The sequence below is a fragment of the Prinia subflava genome, chromosome 4 (genome assembly GCF_021018805.1).
Source record: "Prinia subflava isolate CZ2003 ecotype Zambia chromosome 4, Cam_Psub_1.2, whole genome shotgun sequence".
NCBI lineage: Eukaryota > Metazoa > Chordata > Aves > Passeriformes > Cisticolidae > Prinia > Prinia subflava.
The window spans coordinates 18,736,643-18,759,466 of record NC_086250.1 but is presented as its reverse complement, the minus strand read 5'-3'; the positions used below and the strand labels follow the sequence as shown (position 1 = coordinate 18,759,466).

At 41.8% G+C, this 22,824-nt stretch overlaps 1 protein-coding gene across 1 annotated transcript in view; it reads left to right on the top strand.

Moving 5' to 3' along the window:
* The first annotated feature begins 14,672 nt into the window (after positions 1-14,672).
* The window catches only part of APPL2 (adaptor protein, phosphotyrosine interacting with PH domain and leucine zipper 2), a 33,500-nt gene continuing 25,348 nt past the window's right edge, over positions 14,673-22,824 (top strand). Inside the window, exons 1-2 of the mRNA XM_063395738.1 lie at positions 14,673-15,376; positions 19,985-20,083. Coding sequence (XP_063251808.1) covers positions 14,807-15,376; positions 19,985-20,083 — 669 coding nt within the window. The 5' untranslated portion in view covers positions 14,673-14,806. The remainder of the gene's footprint in view (positions 15,377-19,984; positions 20,084-22,824) is intronic.

The following is a 22,824-nucleotide window of genomic DNA, read 5'->3' as shown; positions in this document are numbered from 1 at the left end:
CCTCCTCCTCTCCCCACCCATCGCCCGGGAAACCGCCGGCCCCGAGCGCCGCCCGGCCCCGGCCCCGGCCCCTCACCGCGCTCCCCGCTCGTCCCCAAGGAGAGCCGCACCCCGCCCCCGGGCTGTCCCCGCGTCCGGGCGGGCTGCGGCTGCTAAGCCTGAGATAAGGCTCAGCCCAGGCTCAAGCCTGCGGGAGTCCGAACGATCCCCATCCACAGGCGACAAGCCCAGAGCCTGCCCGGGCACTGGAGATGCGCCTTGGCTCACGCGTTTCGCGGGAGCTTTCGGACACCCCTCATTCGCCAAGGGGAACCTCTGTGTAACCACAGGACCGGGCTGCAAACCCTATGTCTGCTGTCAATACCACCCTGTTCACTATTTTAAGCAAATCTTTATGATTGGTTTGGGTATTTCTCTTCTTATAAGAAACATGATGGTGAAACTGAAGACCCATTGAGTTGACAAGAGCTACAGATTCACTTTCCTCAAGTAATATCAGCAGCAGTGAGAAACATGAAAGGTAAGTTTACAAATTCTTCAAGCAATCATTTTCACTCAACATTTGTATCATTTACCAAAAAGAATTTGACTTTCTGTTAACCCGAACCTCTCTTCCACACGTAGAAGTAAAATACTTTAAAACCTTGATAGCTTGGTTACTCCTCCTCCATCCTCAAATGACCAGGAAGCTGAAATCCAATGCATACATCTAAATACAACTGCAAATACTCTAGATAAATAAATAGGTACTACTGCTACAACAAATTTGTTTAAGGGCTCAGAAAGATGTTTTAGGGGTCTCATAGAAACACCAGTACAAGCACCACATATATGACTGATAATTTTCCGCTACAAAAGGACCAAATAAAGTGCTGCTACCTGATCTTGCAGTCAGTTCAGAGAAGGGGAAAAAAAAGACATCACAATTTTCTTACAGGTTTCCCAAGAAATGCACATTAAAACAAAGCAGCTCTATAAGCAGCAGAGACAATAATGTCCAGTCTCAGATGGATTTTTGCCCTAGGGAGGAACACCTACACTCACTGATGTCCACCTCAGGACAGGGTGTGAGATCTCCCTCCTCTGACTGGCCACCTATTTTCATGTCAATTGCAGAAAGTGAGTATTTTCATGGTCTTTGTCTATACTTTCCTGACAAATTGCCTGAACCTGAACAATCAGCTCAAAATTTAATAGGACAGGGCTAATGGGCACAGAGGCATGGCCACACAATTCCTTCACCATCAGCAGCCCTACAGCACATAGACAGTGCAAATGTGTGCATTTATCTTCACACACACACACAAAACATTTCACAAAGGTTCAAAACCACCTCTTTTTGATGGCAAGTTTTCTGAAATTCACACATTGAAAAATAAACCCTCAGGCCAAGCTTTCACTATCAAGCATTAGCCCAAAGTAAAATTTTTAATGGCAGAGTTAAGAAGGAAGAAAGGGTGCTCTGAAAGCAATGCTGAAAGAGATGCTCCTTCAGGCTCCATGTGGTTTTCTAATACAAAAACAAACAAACAAATCCCAGCAACCCACCCTGACCACAGGCTTGGCACATTTTGAAGTATCTATGAACATGTCTTTAATATGCAGTTTACCTTGGAGGAAGCAGTTGTGATGAGCACAGAAACCGAGTTCATGTCCTCATACACTAGAAGAGGTAGCTGGGAGGCAAAAATTCCTTGGAGATGCCTTTACACTAAGCCATTGCTCTGGCCACAAGGAGAAGATGTGAGGCTGGTTCAGAAACCTGCAGTGGTATTCAGGATGAGAGAAAGGTGATGTAACTTCTAAGTGCTCTCACTTCTCCTACAAGGTCAGTGTACCACACACAAGCCAAGCATCCTGTGTGCACAAACTAAGGGCTGCATTTAGTTCAATAAGGCAAGAAACTTCCAGCACACCCTTCCAAACTGGAGTTAGTAGCACTTTCAGCAGACTTAAGACAAAGGAAATGTGATGCATTCCTCGATATAGTGTCTGGGATTGTAATGAGTCAGCCCCTCTTTTGGCAGCTCTATTGTAGTTGCCTCCTACTCCAAACGGGAAGACACACTTTAGTTTCAACTTTACTTGTGTTTTACACACAGCATCTCATTTTATTACTGAAGATAACTGGTGATAATCTTAAGTCACCTAAGCAAGGTAATTAAATGAACATGACATTAAGGGAAAGGAGCAATGTATTTCCATCAGCAAACCCTTGGTGTCTGCCATCACATATCCTGTGTCCGTCATCTCCTCTGAGGAAGACTGGGAGATGTATGGATCTGAACTTCTGTAAGGACTTCTGAAGATGTAGTGAAAAAGGATTTTTTTATTCTTTCCCCTAAATTGACAAAAAATTTACCCGGCTGGGAAAAATAGGTTGATTGGTGGGATTATCCAAATCTGAAATTCCAGTGATTTTCCCCTTTTGGACATTTTTGCTAGTCTGAGGGCTTAAAATCCAAACAATCTGTCTGTCAAGCTGATATGCAAGGAAAGGATCTTTAAAACTCATTACCTCTGGGTATTAGGGAACAGCCCTTATTTGCACAATAATGTATACTTTTCAAAATCCTTTTTTATGTAAATGTCCACACAGAAACGTTATGCATCCATGATTTCTTTCTAGCAAAACATTTGCTTACAAAGGCTTGGATCTCAGTTTATGCAAGTATAAGAGCCAGATTTTGATGATCCTTGTGGGTCCCTTCCAACTCAGGATATTCTATGATTTTATAGAAAAAGATATTAGCATCTTCTGAGTATTTTCTTTTGAACAGTGTCTCTTAGACATGGATGCTCTCAAAACTGCAAAATTGTCAGTTCTTCACCAGCAGTTAGCACTGTGTGAGAAACTTTTTCCTAATCAAATCTACAACAGGAATTCAATTTAGACCCAACTTGCCCTGTTTAAGAGGGGCAAGTTGCACTGCAAATATGTGGTCAGAGTTTGCAAATGCAACCGCCTTGTTTGTTTCTCAATTCCAATGGTTGTTTCTCAGTTCCATTGTTTTCAAGTTCTAATTCCCATGTTTTCAGGCTACCTTGTATTATATTTCTCTCTGGCCAGCTTTACAGTCTTGCTAGAGCACTGTTGTTTTATAGCTGGCCACCTGGGCTTGTAGGTTTCACTGACTTCTTCAAATATTATGACACAGTCTAGATGGTCCTTGTGAACTCTTAGTAAGGACAGAAAGTTACAACCCAATTTCCCAGTAAACCTGCAAGGATGATTCTTCTTGAAAAATTCAGTAGTCCAAGCCTCAGTCTTAACAACAACAGCACTCTTGTGTCAACTGGGGGTTGTTTGTTTTACATATCAAAAAAGAAAGACCAATACATCAAGATACTAAATTACTGGCAATTATAGGAAGAGGGAGAAAAAATCAAGAACTTACTAGTAAAAGGTATCATGATTCCACAGCCCTTGAAGTTGCTCCCTACGTGGCAAAGGGAGACATTGAGAAGATCTCTACATTGCTGGGAACATTTCATTCTCAACAAAAAGTGTTAACTAATTTGATTTGGGTTACAGAAGCCAAATGACAGTCATAACAAAACCCAGACAGCAACAAAAAGAAAAAAAAACCTATAATCCCCCCTATTTATACCCTGTTTCTTAGTAATGGCTATATTGTGAAAGCACTTGGTCACACCAAGTGACCCCAATGGTGCAAGGTACTATCTGGACACATAATGAATGTTCATCTCTGCTGGCAGTCAGAAAGACAAGAAATAGCTGATGGATGAGATAATAGAGAAGCCAAAGTAGGAAGCAGTGAGATAGCATTACTATTTATAAAATGGATGTGCCTAACAAGAACAAAAAAAAAAAAAAAAAAAAAAAAAAAAAAAAAAAAAAAAAAAGATATCAGGTCAAAGGAAAGATCCACCTTATTCCGGATCCTGTCTCTGACAGAAGCTGAAAAGAACACAGGAAACTAACATGGTGTGTGCCCCCAAAGTCTCCCATCTTCCAGCATTTGCAGGTTGCAGTCTGCCTGAGGCAGATGTGGTTGCCATGTATTTAGCAACCTTCAGCACATTTCTCTTCTCTGAACCTGTTCCACCAACCCTTGAGCCCATGTAAGACCCTGGCACTCAAAACATCCTCTGTTCCACTTCTCAGCCACATGTGAATTGAAGAAACTACTTTTGCATGCACTGAGCCTGGCTCTTGCCCATTTCAGCCGTTGGTGGTTTGTTCCTTGTATCAGGACAAACACTGAAGAATCAATTCCCCACCTCACACCATTTCTGATTTTTTGTTCTTCATAGCAGAATAAACACCAAAGAATCAATATGTCATGTCCCCTTATCCTCACCTTTAGTCAGCAGCAGTGATAGCAAGTTGTCATTTTCTGGCAGTTGATCGATAGGTAGTTAAAACACTTTGAAAGAGATTTTCTGTGAAAGGATTTAAAAACCCCACTCTAGAGACTAGGTTCTGCTAGTAGTACCAAGTTTATACAAGAAGCAGTGCGAGGACCCTGCATGGAGGGAGCAGCCAAAATTCTTTGACTTATCATCACAGATTTATTGTAAGCCATGCGGTGTGTCCCCCTTGCATTCCTCATTAGCAACGAGAAAATGTGCTAAAGAGCTTTCTACATGCCCCTCTCTCCCTTTTCTGGCTGCCTGGCAGCCCCACACTCACCATGGGAGATTTTCAGCACTAGCCCTACTCCACACTCCTCTAAGGTGGTCTTGCCTCACCTTGAGCTCACACTACAGTGTGCAGCCCACAGATGGGCCAGCTACCATCCAACTTTAAATGATCCACATGGAATTATTTATCATGGCAGCACAGTGAGGAACAGAATCAAATTGCAAGAACTTAAGAGGAAAAGCAATTTGTCTTTCTCCTTGCAGTGACAGTGGAAAATTTGACTTGAATATTTCTTTTAAATGAAAATGATGAGTCCTTCTTTTAAAAAAAACCCATACAATGGTAGAATATGTAGGTTTATAATGGTCTTTGGAAGCAAACTTTAAAAATATGATTTAATTACCTCACTTTAAAGAAAAAGAAGTATTTGCCAAGGTCAATGGTTTTCCTTCATCTTAAATCAAGATTTTAATGTATCTATCTGTTCTTGCTGTCATGAAAGTCACTAATAAAGTTCTCATTATTGGGCCAAATCAGACATGAATTGAGCCAAAATCAATGATTTCTCCTAAATCATCTAGTAAGCAATGAACAAGGAACCTGCTGGCCAGCCAGTAAGTGCCAAAGAAATGTGAAAATTCTGTTAGTGGATATGCCAGCTTTACAGAAATTTCTGTGCCCCTCTCCTCCTCAGTCTCTGACAGAATAAATAACAATTAATTTTGCAATATTTTTTTCTGGATGTGATTATTTTCCATAGTCATGAAAGCCCCTTTGTTTTTAAAAGTTTATGGGGCATATGATTCTTAGCTGATTCACAAGGTAGAAATGGAGTTCACAACTATAGCTTTCAAAGGTAGGTTCATGGGGAAGGAATAAGTCAGAGTTCAATGCTACTCTGCCCACATCAGTGTTATATCTGTTCCTAAAATCTGGATTTTAGCACACAGACCTGAAGAATTTGCCATTGAATTCAGCCATTACCCTCTCCCTGCAAAGATTGCTCTTTCAGAGTTATTTCCAGGTGCCCTTGAAAATGAAAAATGGCCAAATGCATAAATTGGATACTAAGAAACAGTTTGGAATCCTTTCTGCGCCCGAAAGGTTGATATAAGTGATATATTTCACAGATTTTCTGTGAAAGGATTTAAAACCCCCACTCTAGAGGCTAGGTTCTGCATTAGATTCTTCTATTAGAGGTTTCACAAAAATACAGGAGATAAATAAGGGTGCTTCTTCCCTCTGAGATCACTCAAGCTTTATTTTACTATCTCAACAAATGGCCTCCCAAAGCCCTATTCCAGAGGAGAAAAGCATCTTACTCTCTTATTTTAATACACTATGTAGACAGATTAATCTCTTTCCCTCTCACTTCATAAATTAATTTGCAAGATGCAGCTAAATCAGCTTTTACAACAACAGCATCACAAAATGAAAAGATGAAAAATTGGCAAAATGCTACAGAAAGGACCTTTATACTGCACTGTCTTGAAGATATCAGTGCAGCACTGCATCTTTTTGAAACAGTGTGTACATCACTTCAGGTGTGTACCTAAAACACACTTGCTCCATTTGAGAAGCCTAAATTAGTACTCGAGTAGTGTAAGACAACTGCATTTAGATCCATGAGAGGAAACTCTCTCTGCCTCAGAACTGTGTATGAGAAAGGCACATCTCTTGTTTGGAGTCTCACACTTTTATTTCAAGAGGCCCTTCTGCACACATAACTCTTATTTGTGCAGTACTGTGGGAAGATGACATCCCTGCTTTATTATGTTTTATTTTCATGCACATTTTCAGAAGCCAATTCTTCCTCTGTTGTTGATATAAATTTCCATTACAGTTTTCCACACATAATAATTGCTTTTGCCCTGTATTGGTAACGATGCCAACCAGCACAGTTGCTCCCTTGTTTTTGTATGCGGTGTGCCTACAGACCATAGAAGCAGCAGACACATCCTCACGATGAAAACTGTCTTCATCAAAGCTGTATATTTATCCACCTCTGCTTAATTAAGACCTTAGCTTTTGAAAACCTAGGGAAGCTAAAATTTGCCAGTCTTTTTACAGTAGCGATATATAATTCACACTGACTGGGACTTTCAATGGAACTTGCAGGTGCCATTTGACTGAAATAATAGAATTCTGCTTCAACAAATACCAGCCAGAGTAAGAAAAGATAAATGTACATCAAAACAGCACCTCTCTATCTAAATGTGGGTTTAATACAAGAGGATGTCAGCAACTTTGATTAATCAAAACTTCTGTCATACTTGGCATACAGTAAACAGAAGTTCTTACCATTAGCAATATGGAAGCAGTGTGTGTTAGGTCATTAAAAAGAAAAAGGCACCCACAAATACCAACTATATATTCTGCTTTGGCTGCTTTTAACACACAGAATGTGGTTCTTGACAGATAAAGTACTAGCAATTTTTAAGCATTTAATGAATGCTCTTGTATGCATAATTTCAAATATTTGTAAGAGCATAATATCTGTACCCATGAAATAAACTGTGAGCAATCAATAATAGTTATGTGATGTTCTCACATGATGTTCTCATAGGAGACATCCTTTCAGCACCTATATAAGAGTGACGAACTTCTCTCATTTATATTAACAAAGATTAGGCAAGTCACCTTTGTTAAACACAGAATCAGCTTTTGGATCCACAAATAGAGGCAAATGGCAGAAAGAGACATAGATATGGACAGTTTGGGAATTTCTGCATTAAATACTTTATCTAGTTTCATTCATTCCAGGTTTAACAGCAAAACTCGGGTAGCACACCCACACCATCTCTTCCTTAATATGTACCTGGAATTACTCCCCAAACATTGATATTTTGTTTAATAGTATTTGCATTGCATTTCAAAATTCATGACTTGAGGCTCCTAAAATGCATGGAATTGGGTGAAAATAATGAACATAACTTAAAATAATTGCTGTGGCGATTTAATTCTTTGATTTCTGACAGTGAGCATTTAGGATTCGAGGACTTGCTTTCCTCTTTCCTCCAGAATGAGAGAGACAGTCATTTTTCAACCAATCCCAAATCTCTCCCATCTCAAAATGAGAAGGCCATGTCACCTGGGGAAAGTCTGATGGGGAGCTGACAGCCTGGTAGCCCCTCACAGCAAACCTGCCCTAGAAGGCTGTGACATGGTGAAACCACAGGTGCTGGCAGCACCAGTCCAAATGTACAAAAGCATAAACAAGAGGAGATCTGGACTCAAATCCAACAATGACCAGAGCACTTATTTGAAGCGAAGCCACTCTTTTTCATTAGTTTCAAAGTACTGAACATTGCTCCATTTGGCAATGCTACAACGCAGTGTAAATCAAATCTAACAAAACCACTGAAATTCTGTATGCACAAGCAGTTCTGTTCAGGGGAGGGATGAAAACACTCTGGCAACTTTTCTTCTGTCACAGATTTCTTTCAAAGCTTTTAAGTTAAACACTGATGAGAACATTTTCCATTGCGTTATTATTCATGTTCTCACAGTCACAGATTGGAAACTGCTCTTCTGTTTGGGGCTTTTTTCTTTTTGCTATTTCATAGAAGTGTGATTTGAGAAGGTGAAAAACTAATTAGAAACCATTGGTCCCTTCTAAGAAAAACCTAGGCATATTACCAGGTGCTGCTGACTCTGACTGCAGTACATGCTGTCTGCATGCTTCATGGTTTTCACTGAGAGATACTTGCTGACCTAGGATCTTGTCAGCGCTTATGTTTACAGAGTATTTAAAGATAATGACTGTATGTGACCCTTGAACTAAATGTTCTGGTTTTAAAATGTGAAAGAAAAACAAGGAAAAGCAATGTGTTACCATAAATGAATTTGAAAGGACTGGGAAACTATTTACTGATCCAGCCAACATTTATATGCCTGATTAATCTCCAGGAATCTCTGACAGGCTAAACACAAGTCTCTAAGTTTGCAGAAGTGGAGCTGGGTTGTCAAGTGCACAGGTAACACACGGCATTGCTGCAGGGTTACAAACCACCTGCCTGCATGGCAAATCACACGGTGGAAAGCAAAAGGGTGGGGCAGCTTCTCGGCTGCAAGGCAAATTCTATACAAGTTCAGGTGCCTGAGCAGTCACATATGGTGGGCAGTTTATAGTCCAAAACCTTCCCACAGCCTGCTGAGATAGTTCACCCTGCTTGTACCTTACTCACAGTGACCTTTATCCTAGGAAAATACTGAGAGAGGTTTGCCAGCTGGAAGAATTATTTTGCTAACAGCAGCAGTCAGGCCCTGCTGTCAGCCTCCTAGGGGCTGTGCTCTCTCACCCATGCTGTAAGGGCAGCACATCTCTAAAAACACACTCCAAGAGCTACAAAAAGCAATGACAATATGTGGCTTTCAACCTCTCCTATAATGATACAATGCTACTTCCCACACACTCCTCATCTGCCCCTACTAAAGCAAGTCACCAGCCTGCCTCAGTGACAACCCTGCCTCCAGCAGCACTGCTGGATGTAGTGCCTCAGTGCAGATGCTGCAGAATTCCAGCTTTCTGGCAAGCCCTTCGTTTGCAGCAGTAGGTCCAGTCATATGACAGGAAAGGGTTCCCAGTATTTGGCTTTCTCCAGACAGCAGAAGAACTTCTAAGTAGCCGCCACAGGAAGAAAAATTGGAAACATCTGATCTTGTGACACTGGAAGCTCTGAGCACTGTGGAGGAGCAGAGCTCATGAGAGTGCTCCTGCTGAGCTAGACTGGGGGTGCCCAGACCTGCTGCCTGGGCAGCAATGCAGCACTGCATTTTCCTTGTATGACTGTACTTGTTCCTGTACTTGTGCTCCTGACATTGTCTCAGCAGCCTGCAGGGAGGAGTCACTACCCAGCAGGAAACAAACAGATTGCGGTATCAGTGCCCATTTGGGTGCTGCCTAGAGATTCCTTATTGCTTTCTGTATCAGCCTCTGAGGTTTTTTGCTGTTTCTCTAAAGATACAAAATGGCATCCTATTGCACCACCACATCCTGCTCTGCCTTGGCCCTGGGCAGCACAGACAGGCTCTGCTCCAGGGGGAAGCAGGCAGGAGAGCTCTTTGGGGCTTCTGTGGTCTGCAGTAGCCTCAGTTACATACCCAGACCCTTTTGTGCTATGCTGTGTATAGAGAACAAAAAGAGTCTCAACAAAAAACAGGAAGACCAAAAAGGATATGATCATGCTGGCAAACTTTCGTGGGCTTCTAATAGGCCTTAAGGTGTGTTGTGCTGTATATAAACATTGAGACATTATCATTCAGCTTTTTTAGCCTAACCAGCCATAGAAAGATGAAGGGAATCAAAGAGAGTGATCAGAATTAAGACCACATGTGTTTTTCAGTTGTGTTGTCAGAAAGAAACACAAAAGTGCGGGGCCTGATTGGTTCATGGGATCTCATGATAAAAATTAGACCAAGAGCTGGCTTTAGATAGAGTGACATTAAGTGTCTATTAAGATATTAGCTTCTGATATTTGTATGTTGCAAAGAAAAAGCAGGTTTCCTCTGACACTAAATTGACAGTATTTTCTGCAGATCCAGCCTGCATCTTAATGTAGTATTTTGACTTTTGGTAACCTTTATGCCTAGCAGGTTATTTATTGGCACTTCATAATCATATCTCAAGCATTAGAAGTCTCTTATATTAATGTAAAGAATCATACCAGATATGCATTTCTTTGATGAAGTACCTGTATTATTCTTTTGGTCACTTCTTGTATTTCACCCGAAGATTTTTCACCATTCCTCAGATAGCCTTGAACTCCTTTGGACCATCACCTGAAGCAGGTTAGGGAGCAACATACATCACAAAAAGCACAGCTAGAAGGAGGAAGGAGCCTGTATATTGACATTTGCACTGCAAAAACATAAAAATTTTAGCTTAAAATATTCCACTAATTCTCCAACAAACTACCCACTCTCTCATTGTTCTTGTTTCTTGCAAAGCAAATGCAAACTTTAAAATCAGATCTCTCAGCCCTCCATCAGACAAGATCCCAAACAAAAATCATAGCAACACGTCCACATAGAGCACGGCAGAGGCAGGCACGGAGGAAGTGGTGGTAACACCTCTGGCTGGCTTTGCCATCAGTGACTCCAGCATTTGAAACCATATTTTTATTCTGGATCTGGATGGAGGCTGCTGCTGTGCTTGGTCACAGGAGGAGACTTAATTGTCCTTAAATTACATGAAATTAAAGATGGCAGTTATACCCTTCACCTTCAATGATGTTTTAATTAGATCCATCCCACCAGCCAGTCCATCTGTGCATATCCATTTTAGCACTTTACTAACGTGTTTAATGGAAATAAACAAAGCCATGTGTTTTATGTTAAAACAAAGAACATGACATCTTGGTCACATAGCAATTAATAATTTCAGTAGAATTTTATTTCAGCCCAATATTATGTTATGGGTGATACACAAAATCACAAGATACTCATTTTCTATGAGTCCAAGACATGTCCAATACATTAGATACCCTATTATTAATTTAACCAGTAATTTATTCAGATACCATTAAAAAAATTGGTTTGGGATGCTTCTGGTAGTTAAAGTACTAAAAGTCCTTTTCACATCTTTCACTAGTATTCATTTGAAGCAATTTATTGCTACTATCATATAACATATCCTCTATATTTATATATATATTTATACAGAGCTGCACAACTTACAGTAAATTATTACACATTTAAAAGTCATCTACAGTTCAAAGATTTGTTACTGAGCACAAAGAAGAATATGAGACACTCTGTCAAATACATAAATAGACTCAGCTGACTTCGGAAACATGTGACTACCACACCACTGCTCAGAAATTTCTTGTAAAGTATAAGGTAGGAAGCCAAAAAGGAAGCATAATGCAATAAGTTCTTTAAAGTTGTAATGGAACATATGAGAAAGAGAGCACAATGCTGTATGACTTACTCTGCAACTAGTCTAACCAGAAAAAAATAATTATAGTCAGCTCTCCATTAATACTGGGTGGATTATCAAATTTGGAAATAAATTAGGCTGAGGATCCACAACAGCTGCCTTGTTTCCAAACAGTCCAATTAAAGCTGGCAGGGCTTATTAACTCAGGCACAGCACCATCCTGGCTTGCACTGCTGCTTCCAGCCCTGAGCTGGTGCTGGGCAGTGAGGGGGAAAAGCACTCAGGCAAACCTGGAAGAGTGGCACTGACACCTTCGGTCCTGCAGAAGGCACAGTGCAGCTGCCACCTCACACCGTGGTCCCGTCTGTCTGCCACACGGCCAGACTTAACTGGCTGCTTGCCAAGGGCTGCTCCTGGCCATCCTCAAACAGGGACAAGACTGTCCTGTGTAAAATCCTAGTTTCAGGTTTGAAGATGCACCAGTTTCTGTGGACCTACAGTAATACGGGAAGATTTTATATTTTGCCAAGAGATTTGTTTAGCAGACAAATCTTGACATTCCAGATGAATTCAAACTTTCTTCTTTCCTTTAAAATTGATCATTGTCCCAGCTATGAGATTTTTTTGGCTACAGTCAGGGTTTTGCTGGAAGGAAGCATAATCTTTTCTAAGAAGCAGTACAATTAGTTTATGTAATGAATTACTTCATACTCAATGCTCAATTATTTATTGATTTTACTTGATACTATGATTTCTTTCTAGTTTTATAAGCAATATGGATCAGTAGCAATTCCAAGTTTTCTTCCTTAAGTTTTCACACTCTAAGAGCCATTTCCCTTAACATAATTGAGTCATCTGTAAGTTAGAGAATACACACATACCAATTAATTGGGCTGCTTCCTGGAAGTGATCTCCAGCTCAGTTCACACTTCCATGGCAGGTCTTTTGAGTAGTCAAGTGACTGATTCTGGGGACTGTGCCTACTGTTTCCCTATTCTCTTTCCATATGTTCAGTGTTCCTAGAATGGCTTTAAGAGTGCTTTTCACTAGCAAGACTTTTTGTAATAGGTGAGGATATTGCATTCAGTACCTGGATATAGAACGTGGACACTCAGGAAACCCAGAAACTGTGTTTTCTTGTGTCAAAGAATGAGATACCTCTGCCCAAAGGACAGCCCATGCACAAGGTCCCTAACTTCTTTTTATAGAACTGCTAATGCTGTATGAATAAATTGTTGAAATGTTTGGTGGTAGTACTGTGGGTTATTTTAATTCTTTTAGAAATGTTATTTGGAGTTACCAGCACTGAAGAATAATTCTTGAGACCCAGTAACACCAAGTGACTGGGAAATCAAGTTCAGTTACTAATAGGAGACATTTTGAAATTCAAGACCAGCTGGACTGTATTGGAAAAGGTCAACAAAAACATTTTGATCACTATGAATAACCAATCTGCCAAGTTTATATCTGTGTAAGAAATGATGCAACAAAGAAGGACAACTAGTAAAAAGCATCACCTTTCAGTAAGTTAATGAAGTGCTTTTTAATTTATTTAAATAAAACTAGTAGAACCTGTTCTGGAAATAACTATCCTTAACCTTGGAATGACAACAGGCTTCCACTCTTGAACCTCAGACTAAACAAAGCCATCAAAAAGAAGAACACAAAACCTTCCAGGTTATTGCACTGATGTGATATAAAACCACAAACCACCTTGATGCTTTCCTGGTGAAGGAAACACTTCAACTCAATGGGTAAGAGCTGTTGCTGAACTAAAACTAAGTATTTGGGAAATCTTAAAAAATGTCCTGAAGCTACTTTAACAGACACAAAAAATCTGATGAAGCATGGTTTTCTTGTTCTCCATGAATTTCAAGTAACATTTTCAAAATCTATGATGAAAGAAAAATAAGACTTAACACAGACTGACAAAATTGGCTCAGATGTGATCATGGATTCTTAAGCCTAATGCCTAGCTGGTGCCCTATTTCATATTCTGTAGAAAAAAAAAATCTCTGACCTCTTTTACCATTCTAAAATACTCTGAAACATTATTATGATAAATCTGTATCTATTTTTATTTTCCTTTATGTAAATACATACTGTCATCCTTGGTATTTTTGGTATCAGCTAGAGATTTTTATTATGGTTCAGTGTCTTTACTCAGGCAGGAAAAGGAACTGAATGTGAGACCTCTGTTCTTACTCAAAGGCCTGGAACAGAGAGTCCAGCTTCAGGACTGGTGGAGCAGTCCCACAGTTACAGCTTGGCACATTGGGTTAAAGGTCCCATCACAAGCTTCAGAAGCAATACCAATCAATGTCAGACACACAGAAATACCTTAGCCAAAATTACAGGGTTCAGTGGGCTTTCTCATACATAATTAAAGCAAACAATCATCCAGGCAATCTGCAAAAAGTCTTTTGATCAGAAAAAAACCTTTCAATCTTTATTAGCAGTCACCTCGTCATATAAAATATTTGCTATTTCTTAAGAATGACAGAAGTGGAAAAGTCCATTGGGACTTAGATGCAAAAAGCTGACTGATATTAATGTTTGGAATTCTTTTACAACTCAAGATGCATTTTTAAAAATTATTTTCTTCTTTTGAAAGAGGGCAGCAATGTGAGTTATGTGAAGATTGTGAAATTTCTTCGAAGATGGTAGCATCTTACAGCCAGTATGGTTGTTTGTATATTCTGTTTAATTGGCAGGATATTTCCAAAAGTCTTCAGAAGTGGGTGTTTTTTGGGGGATTGTTTTTGTTTGGTTGGTTGGTTTGCTTTGGGTTTTTTTTCCTTAAATGAGATTCTGGATTTGAGTATCTTAATTTTTATCTCAAGGCACCCTAGAGCAACGAAAGCCACAGCTGACAAGAACGGAGCGAGTTCCCTGCAAGATCTGTAACCCTGGACGTTTAGAGAAGCTAAGGCATCTACAAACAATGGACACCCTTCAAAAGCATGTACATAATCAAATACCCACAGATCAAGCTGTGCTTACTTTGCAAATATTCATTTTGTTCAACTAAGCACCTGAATTAATGCCCAAATGCTGGAGTTATCCAACACAATTAAGACAACATCAAGAGAGCCATAAAAACATATCTCGGTATATGAAGGACTAGTAACTTAAAATGAATCCCTTCTAATCCCCCCAGTGTTATGGGCTAGGGTGTTACGGGCTATGGCTGTGTGGGGATTTGCCTGCCTGGAGCACAACCAGGTCCCAGAGTTTCACTTGTAGAGTTGTCCATGGACAAGAACAAACGCAGATGCCACGAACTGATAAGGAAGCGGTTGTGCTGATCCCAGGCAATGTCCCTGCCGAGCTCCCGAGGAGGGCACAGCGAGGGCTCGCCCACAGCTGGAGGTCCCCAAGCCCCACGAGCTCAGGCTGGAGAGGGTGATCTTCCCCTGGTTTTTATCACACCCTCGCAGCCTTTCTCAGCCGAGGGGGTATCCAGGGCCCCTGCTGCATCCCTCCTTCCGCAACCCTGCTCTGAGGGAGCGGAGCTGGGGCAGGAGGACACGGGCCGCCCTCCCTGCGGGCCCCCGGCCCCGCTGCCCGCCGAGCTAATGGCGGCAGGAAGCCTGCCCGCCCCGGCCCTCCCCGTGACTCGCTTCCTCCAGCGGACGGGAACTGGGCGGAGTGAGCGGCCCCGCCAGCGGAGCCGTCCAGCCGTGCTCGGTGCCTGCAGAGCGCCGCGGCCGCCCCCACGGGTACGAGAGAGGGAGAGAGGGAGGGACGGACGCTGCCGAGCCCCGCCGCCGGGGCGTGCCAGCGCCGCACACCCCGCTCCTGCCAGGGCTCCGCCGCGCAGCAGCACCAACATGCCGGCCGTCGACAAGCTCCTCCTGGAAGAGGCTCTGCAGGACAGCCCGCAGGTAGCGGCCGCGGCCGGGACAGCCCCTCCGTCCGTCGGTCGGTCGGTGTGACGCACCTGAAGGCTCGGTGCCGGCGGGCAGCCCGCGGGTCTGGCCGGGCCGCGGCGGGCTGACAGCTGGCGAGGGCCGGGGAGCAGCGTCCCGTGGCGGGGAGAGGGGTGCCGGGGGCGGTGCGGGGCGCAGCGCGGCGGGCGGGGAAGTGGGTCAGGGCGGGCTCGGCGCTCGGAGCCGTCGGGGAGCGGGGATGCGCTGAGGCGGGCGGAGGTCTGGTGTCCCGCGGGGCGTTCGTCGGGGGAAAAGCAGACAGAATCTGCTCCTCGGGGGTCTCCTGGGACGAGAGCTAGGCCCCAGCGCGGGAGTCACTGCGCCCTTTCTCCTCACGGCCCTTAGTGAAATTTCTGTGGCTTTTTCCTCGCACCGTCCCATCTGGGTGTGCGCTCGGTGGCTGTAAGGGCTGACCTGAACAGCCAAGGTGTGTCGGGGAAGGACAGGTGGGCAGGGCTCGGTGCGCTTCCTTCCCCCGAAGGGAAAGGGACACCTGTGCGCGGTGTGTCACCTGGCCTCGGTGACAGCGTGGGCTGGAGGAGTGTCACCGCCAGCGTGCCTGCTCCTCAAGGGCCGCAGTTGCGATACAGGAGCTCCCATGAGGATCAGTGAAGCGGATCCCACCGAAGATGACCTCCTTCTGAAGGGGTCTGAGGAACGAGGAGAGGCGGTCGCTGCCGTTCCCTTCCCGAGTGCGGGCAGGGCAGGATGTTCCTCCTTTCTCCCCAGAGCAGCGCCCCGTGCCCCGTGCCGGGAGCCGCGCTGTGCCGCAGCTGCACAGGGGAGCCCTGGCACCGTGGACCCCACAGACAAGAACATCTATGTCTTCATGTGTTCAGGGGCTGGTTCAGTGGAAGAAAGAAGCAACAGGAAGGGGAAAGAGTGGAAATTTACTGAGGGATGCGGACGGTGCGCTTCGGGACAAAGCGTGGTACAGAGAGATACAAAAGAGTAGTCGGTGAAGCAGGGAAGGAACAAACGAGGGCAGGGTGGATCAGAATGGGTCTAGCTCCCAGGTAACCCTGTGTTGTAATCCTAACTCGTCTGCTGATGGATCAGGAGGAGGAATGAATAGGTAAGATGTGGAGCAGATTGCAGCAAGGTGTTGCAGAGTCTGTCATGAGACATTTTAAAGGGAAGATTGAAAGTGCATCTGTCAGGACCTAATGAGCCTTGGGTCTTATCTTAATTGCCGCATTTTATCCTGAGATTTTTTTTTTTGTCGTTTTGTGAAACCCCATTCTAGTAAGAAAGATTTTCATCATCTGTTTGATGTGGCGTATTTGTAATCATCCTTGGGATGTCTAAACACTGGGCTGGAAGAAGTGTTGAGTAACCTGATGTTACACCAAAGTCAGCCCTGCTTGGAGCAGAGGTTTGGACAAGGTGACCTGCAGAATTCCTTACCAGCCTGAGCTTTTCTGTGGTCCACAGTTTACCAGAATGTACCAGATTTATTATGGGTCGTTAGTGACATTTTTAGTGTTGACCTACCCACTGCCTCCTGAAGCTGAAGAAATTGACGTGCGGGAGAAGTGAATTAATTCACCTCTTCAGTCAACACTTCCCTCAATTACAAGTGTAACACTGACTGAAAGCAGCTGAACAATGCACTGAACTGAATTTGGAGGTTGTCGTCTTTCCTGTGTCCTGAAATAAAGGCTGTTAACATCTCCTTTGCAATTAGTTGAATGCCAGGCTGTGTGTAAAGCTGAGTATTGGCAGGGTGTTTTACCTTGATTTGGTCATTACATTTTCTTCAAGCTCTTTTTGGAGGGAGGGACATTGTTTAATTTTTATAATGGTCCAGTGTTACTGAAATACATTCTTTTGATGCAGGTGTGTTTTCTTTCAGTCTTTTATATTTTTATTAATTTTTTTCACTGGGGAGAGCTTTAGATTCATAAAATCAAGGCAAAAAGTCTCTGTTCTACAGAACTGAGCAACATAGCATCTTACAGGATTGTTTACTTCTGTGTGAAGGAATCTGATTCTCTTCTGCTCTCTGCAGTCACAGGAGTGCAAAAGGATGGTGAAATGAGGATATAACCTCACTTTGTATAATCTGTGGGAAGTATGTGATCTGCTTGCAAGACCAAGGAGAATTAGGTTAAAGTTATTTCATCATTAGGTTTCCGAAACTTGATTTATCTTATTTATTTTGAGGTGTTTGGCAGTGAAATAGAGAAAAAAATTATGTCAGCAGTCATGCTAAAATTAAGAGAAGTGCTTACATGAAACTAGAAAATTTCTTCCTATCTTTCCAGAAGCTGAGATAATGTTGTGAATAATGGGGCCTCCTAAATGTTAGCTTAATATTAGGATTACTGGTTTATTTCAGCAATATTAGCTGCTATTCCAAAATTTGTCAAAACAGCAACAAAGAAAATACACACATGTTGGTATTTTGTTGCAGTGATTTCATATGGTGTTCTTAAATGTAAAAGTTTCCAAGAATAACATCCAAACTGTCTGAATCATTTATTGTTTTTATTATTTTTGAACAATGTGCTAATAACAGAGGCCAAGAACTTAGTTCCCAGAGCTGTTCTACCTCAAGCCATATTTAGACAAATGAAAAATCTGAACCTGCAAAACTTCAGTAAAATATATGAATGTAGCTGACATTCCTGTATTTGGGAACCTTTTCCAGCAGGCAGAAGTGTACGATTTGTAGCCTACGTCAGACAATTTCTTTATAACCTTTTAGTTTTGGCTTGAGATTAGGCTTGATAAACATTGTGTCAAGTTTTATAATTTTTGCTTTTCCCGGATTTATTTTTTAGCCATTTTTGTACCCTGTAGTTTTCACGTGCTGTTGTAACACAAAACAAGGCAGTTGAGCACTGTATAGATAGAAGATAGTTTATTGACATTATTTTGCTTGTTTTAATACATCACTGAAGATAAAACATTTGAAACCAGATATTTTTGAAAATCAGTATATTTTCAGTTACTGAAATAATATCTTAATGTGGGAAACTCTCAAAAGCATGCTGCTGTCTGTAGAGGGAAATTCTGTACCAATGTTCTTTAAACATCTGGGTTCCTGGTGTCCCTTTCTTTGACTTGGATTTCTCTCCTTTCTCTGGTTATGTTCTCCTTATTTGAAAACACTACTTTGTAATGCATTCCTTTACATGCTAGGATCTCAAACTAGCTTCGCAAACTGCCAGCATCTTTCAGGTAGGAAGTGTAGCAGCTCAGCACATCAGCAGAGTGAACTGCTGAGAGCTTTTAAAGTTACTCAGAGTAAGAGGTTCTGAGAGAACCCAGAGATTGACTCCCAGGTCATGTATTTTAACTGCTGAGCAGCACTACTTTCTGGCTTAGATATTTCTCAGCAGAGGTGAAATGATAGTTAATCACAGGCCAGGATTCTTGAAGGATGCTGGTGTTGAATTTTCCAGGACAGAGAAAGTCTGGGCAGAGTTTCACAGAGAAGAAAAAATGCCTTGGAAAATGCATGTGCCTTCTGTTAAAATAGTGGAGTGTCTTAAAACTTGGAAAATAAATTTCGCAAGTTTGAACCTGGATACTTTAGGTACATTGGAGATTCCTGTAATAGGGGGATAAATAAAGCACTTGCTCTTTTACAGAACTGACACGTCTGTGAAAGTATTGGAGTTTATGTATGGCCCTCATGTAAGCAGATGAAGCTCATTAATGTCATATGAGTTAGCTGTACAGATGGAGAGACATGTCCAGTTAGCTTCAAATAGATTGGATTTATCAAAGCTAGGACTAAGTATGGATCATGACTTTATTAAAGGGACAATCTTTCCTCTTTAATTATTGTAAAGATCTACCAGATTCTGGAGCCCAGCATTATTCTGAAACATCTTTTCTTTCCCATCTTGGGAGCTGTGTCAGCAACATAATTCTTTATTCCTGATGATTCCACCTCAACAAACCAAGATAATTTGTGTCTCAAAGATAATACAAGTTCTTCCTTCCTCTTCCTGCTTGCTGACAAGGATGAGTTAGCAGAGTGAAGAAAGTACAGGGTATCTCCAAGTGGGTGTATCCTTGTGTACCTCTTGGAGATGAACATTCACTTGTTTGGTCCAGTGACATCAGCTCGCTTTGGCCATGGCCACTTAAGAGTTGCTCAAGACAGTGGGGAGTGAATAAAGGAGTGTAAATTATCTCACTGGAAGGGGTGCTTTCAATGCAGTCTGACACTGGAGAAGTAAAATGAGCAAGCAGTGGTGTTTGACCCCCAGTCCTTAACATGGTTTGAATTACTGTCATCAGCAGGAAGATATTCAGGACTTTTTACATTCCTAATTATGTTGAAAGGACTGTCTGTTAGGAGCAAGAGCCTAAGAGTTGGGATGTGGCTGTAGCATTTTATTAGTTTGTCTCCTTGTGCCTCAGTTTATCTATCCATAATAAAAGAACTAATTTCTGCATGTTTAGAGAATAAACAGAATTGTGCAAGTCAAGGGCATATTATTTCTGATTGCTTTTTACTTCTTGCCAGTATCTCTTTGTAGGTGTTTGATTCTTTCTAATATTTCCGCTCAGGACTGAAAACTGTTTGCTTTTCTTTTTTTGAAGACTCGTTCTTTGCTCAGTGTCTTTGAAGAAGATGCAGGAACCCTTACTGAATACACAAACCAGTTGCTTCAGGCAATGCAACGAGTCTATGGTGCCCAGGTAATTTTTCATTTGTATTTCTTTTGTTCAGTGTGGAGTAAAAGATAAATTGCTATTATGATGCTGTTATTTACATTAGGGTTGCTAAGTACATGTACCTTCTGTGGTTTAAGAGGAGTTGTGGGTGTTTTTCATCTGATAGCTAATCTCTTCCTGCCTTGATGCTCAGACCACTCCTAGTCATGAAAAAGAAGAGTTATTTACATTGTATCCAAACAGTTAATCAAAGTAAAACTGTGCTGTGTCCTTACCTTATGGGGAGGCCAGCCATGACAAAATTACTTGCCAAAATGTAGACACAATTCCCAGGTCTGCACACTGACTTTAGGCGCCAAATTTGATGCTGTGACTCACCTCCTGGAGGGAACTGCCCATGTCCATTGATTACAGAACAAATGTGCACTTTGGGTCATACTGAAGTCAAGTGCCTACAGTAGTCATGAAAAAAACATGAGCAGGAGAAAAAACATTTTCTAGAGTGTTTACATGACCTAGAAGACTAAATCCCTTTGAAAGTAAAACCTGTAAGAGAAATTATATCCAGTGCTTTGGAAAATGTAAATTTGAGTGATTTTTTAGTGAAGCTGATTCCCATGTGCATAAAATTAGGTTTTTCAAAATGCCATATCTGGGTCTTTAAAGACATACACGGTGTCTCATGGAAATTTTGAAGGAATTTATGTAGGTTAAATTCCTGAGTTCACTAGAAACAACTTTTCTATTCTTAAACCAGTAAATCAGAGTACACAGAGAGATTAAGAGCTCAGGGGTATTTTGAATTTCCCTGAAGAGTGCCTGACCCTTTCATTATTAGAAGTCAGCTCAGCTATAAGTCTACTACAAGTATATGTCCATTTGTTGGGATTGCTCTTTGTGTGGCTGATAGTTTGACATGGAAGAAATATTTGCCCAGTATCTGGCTGCCTACACCTGGAAGATCCAGCTTTAGAGAGGTTCAAAGTCTTCGTGTCCTGGATGTTGAGGAAATGCAGAGCAGCCAGAGGTTTGCAGCCCTGGTTAGGTAGATAGGAAATGATGCAGAGCATGGCTGAGGGCTCAAGAGGTGACATGAAATCAGCACTGGAAGTCAGTGATAGGCATTTTGGTAGAGTCATTGTGCTTTAAAACTAACAGACTGTGGGCACATTGGGTGGTAGGAATCTGACAGCAAAGACTGGGTAGGATTGAAATGGGTGAAGAAGGGAATCGGGAGATAAATCTGATTTTCAATGTGCAGCTTGTGGGCTGCATGTCCCTTTCTGCTGCTGATGACATTTTAGGATGTCGTTTTAGGAAGTGGTTGCTCTGGTCTGTGATTCAAGAAAAAAAAGCTTTTTCTGCTTTTGTTTGCCTCTTCCTTTCCATCTTGGTTTTTAGCCTTCTCCATTTATGTTTCACAACAATTATGACATTTCCTTTTTCTTCTCATTGTCTCAGTACATTTACCCATCAGTATTTTGCAGTACTACTGAGTCAGCTTCATTTTTTCTAGCACTTTTTGGTCACTTCTTTCCTGAATATTGCTTTAGTTTGATGTAAATATTCAGTCACTTGTGAATATTGGATATATCCTTTGAAATAGGTCTTTGGAGTTTGATGCAATTTTGAGATGTAGAAATAGAAGGGTAATGTTGATTACCTACTAAACATAAATGGACAGTTAAGAAGAATGTGTGTGATATTTCTTGGCTGCCTAATCACAACTTGAGAGAAAAAGCAGTTTTGTTACTGTCCTGTCTGGGCCTCAATAGCAGCATTTTAGGAGGTGTTACCAACTCTGTAAAAACTGAGAGTACTGAGAAGCCACTTTCTGAATTTGCCTTTTTATTTTCCTGACTTTAAGTTTGTCCCTGCAAAGTCAAATTTTCTCTTTCAAAGTCATTTTCATCTCCTGCTCTGATTTCCATATCTGTAAGACAGGAGTTACAGATACTGACCTACTTAAAACAATGATCATAAAATGACTGGGATCACAGTCATGGCAGTCAGACAATGCAGCAGTGGGTTGTACCAGTCTCCAGTACTGAAAATTTAGGGGTTATGCCCCCTCAAAACACTTACGACAGTTAAAAAAATGTTAATTTTGTTTTCTTCTCAACTTTAGTTCTTCTGAGCTAGTTTGTTCTGAACTTTAACATTTCCCAGATGTCTTAACCATGTTTTTAAGATTTTCTGGGGGCTAGCTTACTAGAAGTTTGGTGTTTCTTATGATGAAAACCCAGATTTTCATGTAATTCAAACCACTGCAACTTGTGATCAAATAGCATTAGTTAACATTGCTTCAGTGCAAAGTCTCAGGGGAATAGCAATTACTACCAACTGCATTGTTAATTAACCATGTGGATATATATATGGATATATGCATATAGCTGTCTCAAAACACTGCTCTGTTTGAAGAGCAGCACTAAATTTGTAAAGTGGCAGCTCAAACTTCTTTAAGCACTTGGATCAGTGCATTTGAAAGGACTGTGAAAAAGAAATACTTGCCTATATTTAAAAGAAATGTTTAGGAAAATGGGAATCCTTTTAAACATCTTTTCAGACTTACATGTATTCAAACAGGACTTTTAAAAGAGTGTTAGGAGGGATGTGCAGCATCCTGTGCAGCAGTGGCTCTGCTGCCTGGGCTGCAGCTGGGTGATGCATGGGTGGCAGATTGCTTTGGCTGCAAGGCCCTCGGTGCTGTACAGGTCTCTGGCTGCCCTGCAGGATGAGGACAGTGCTGTCACCTCCCTGGGCAC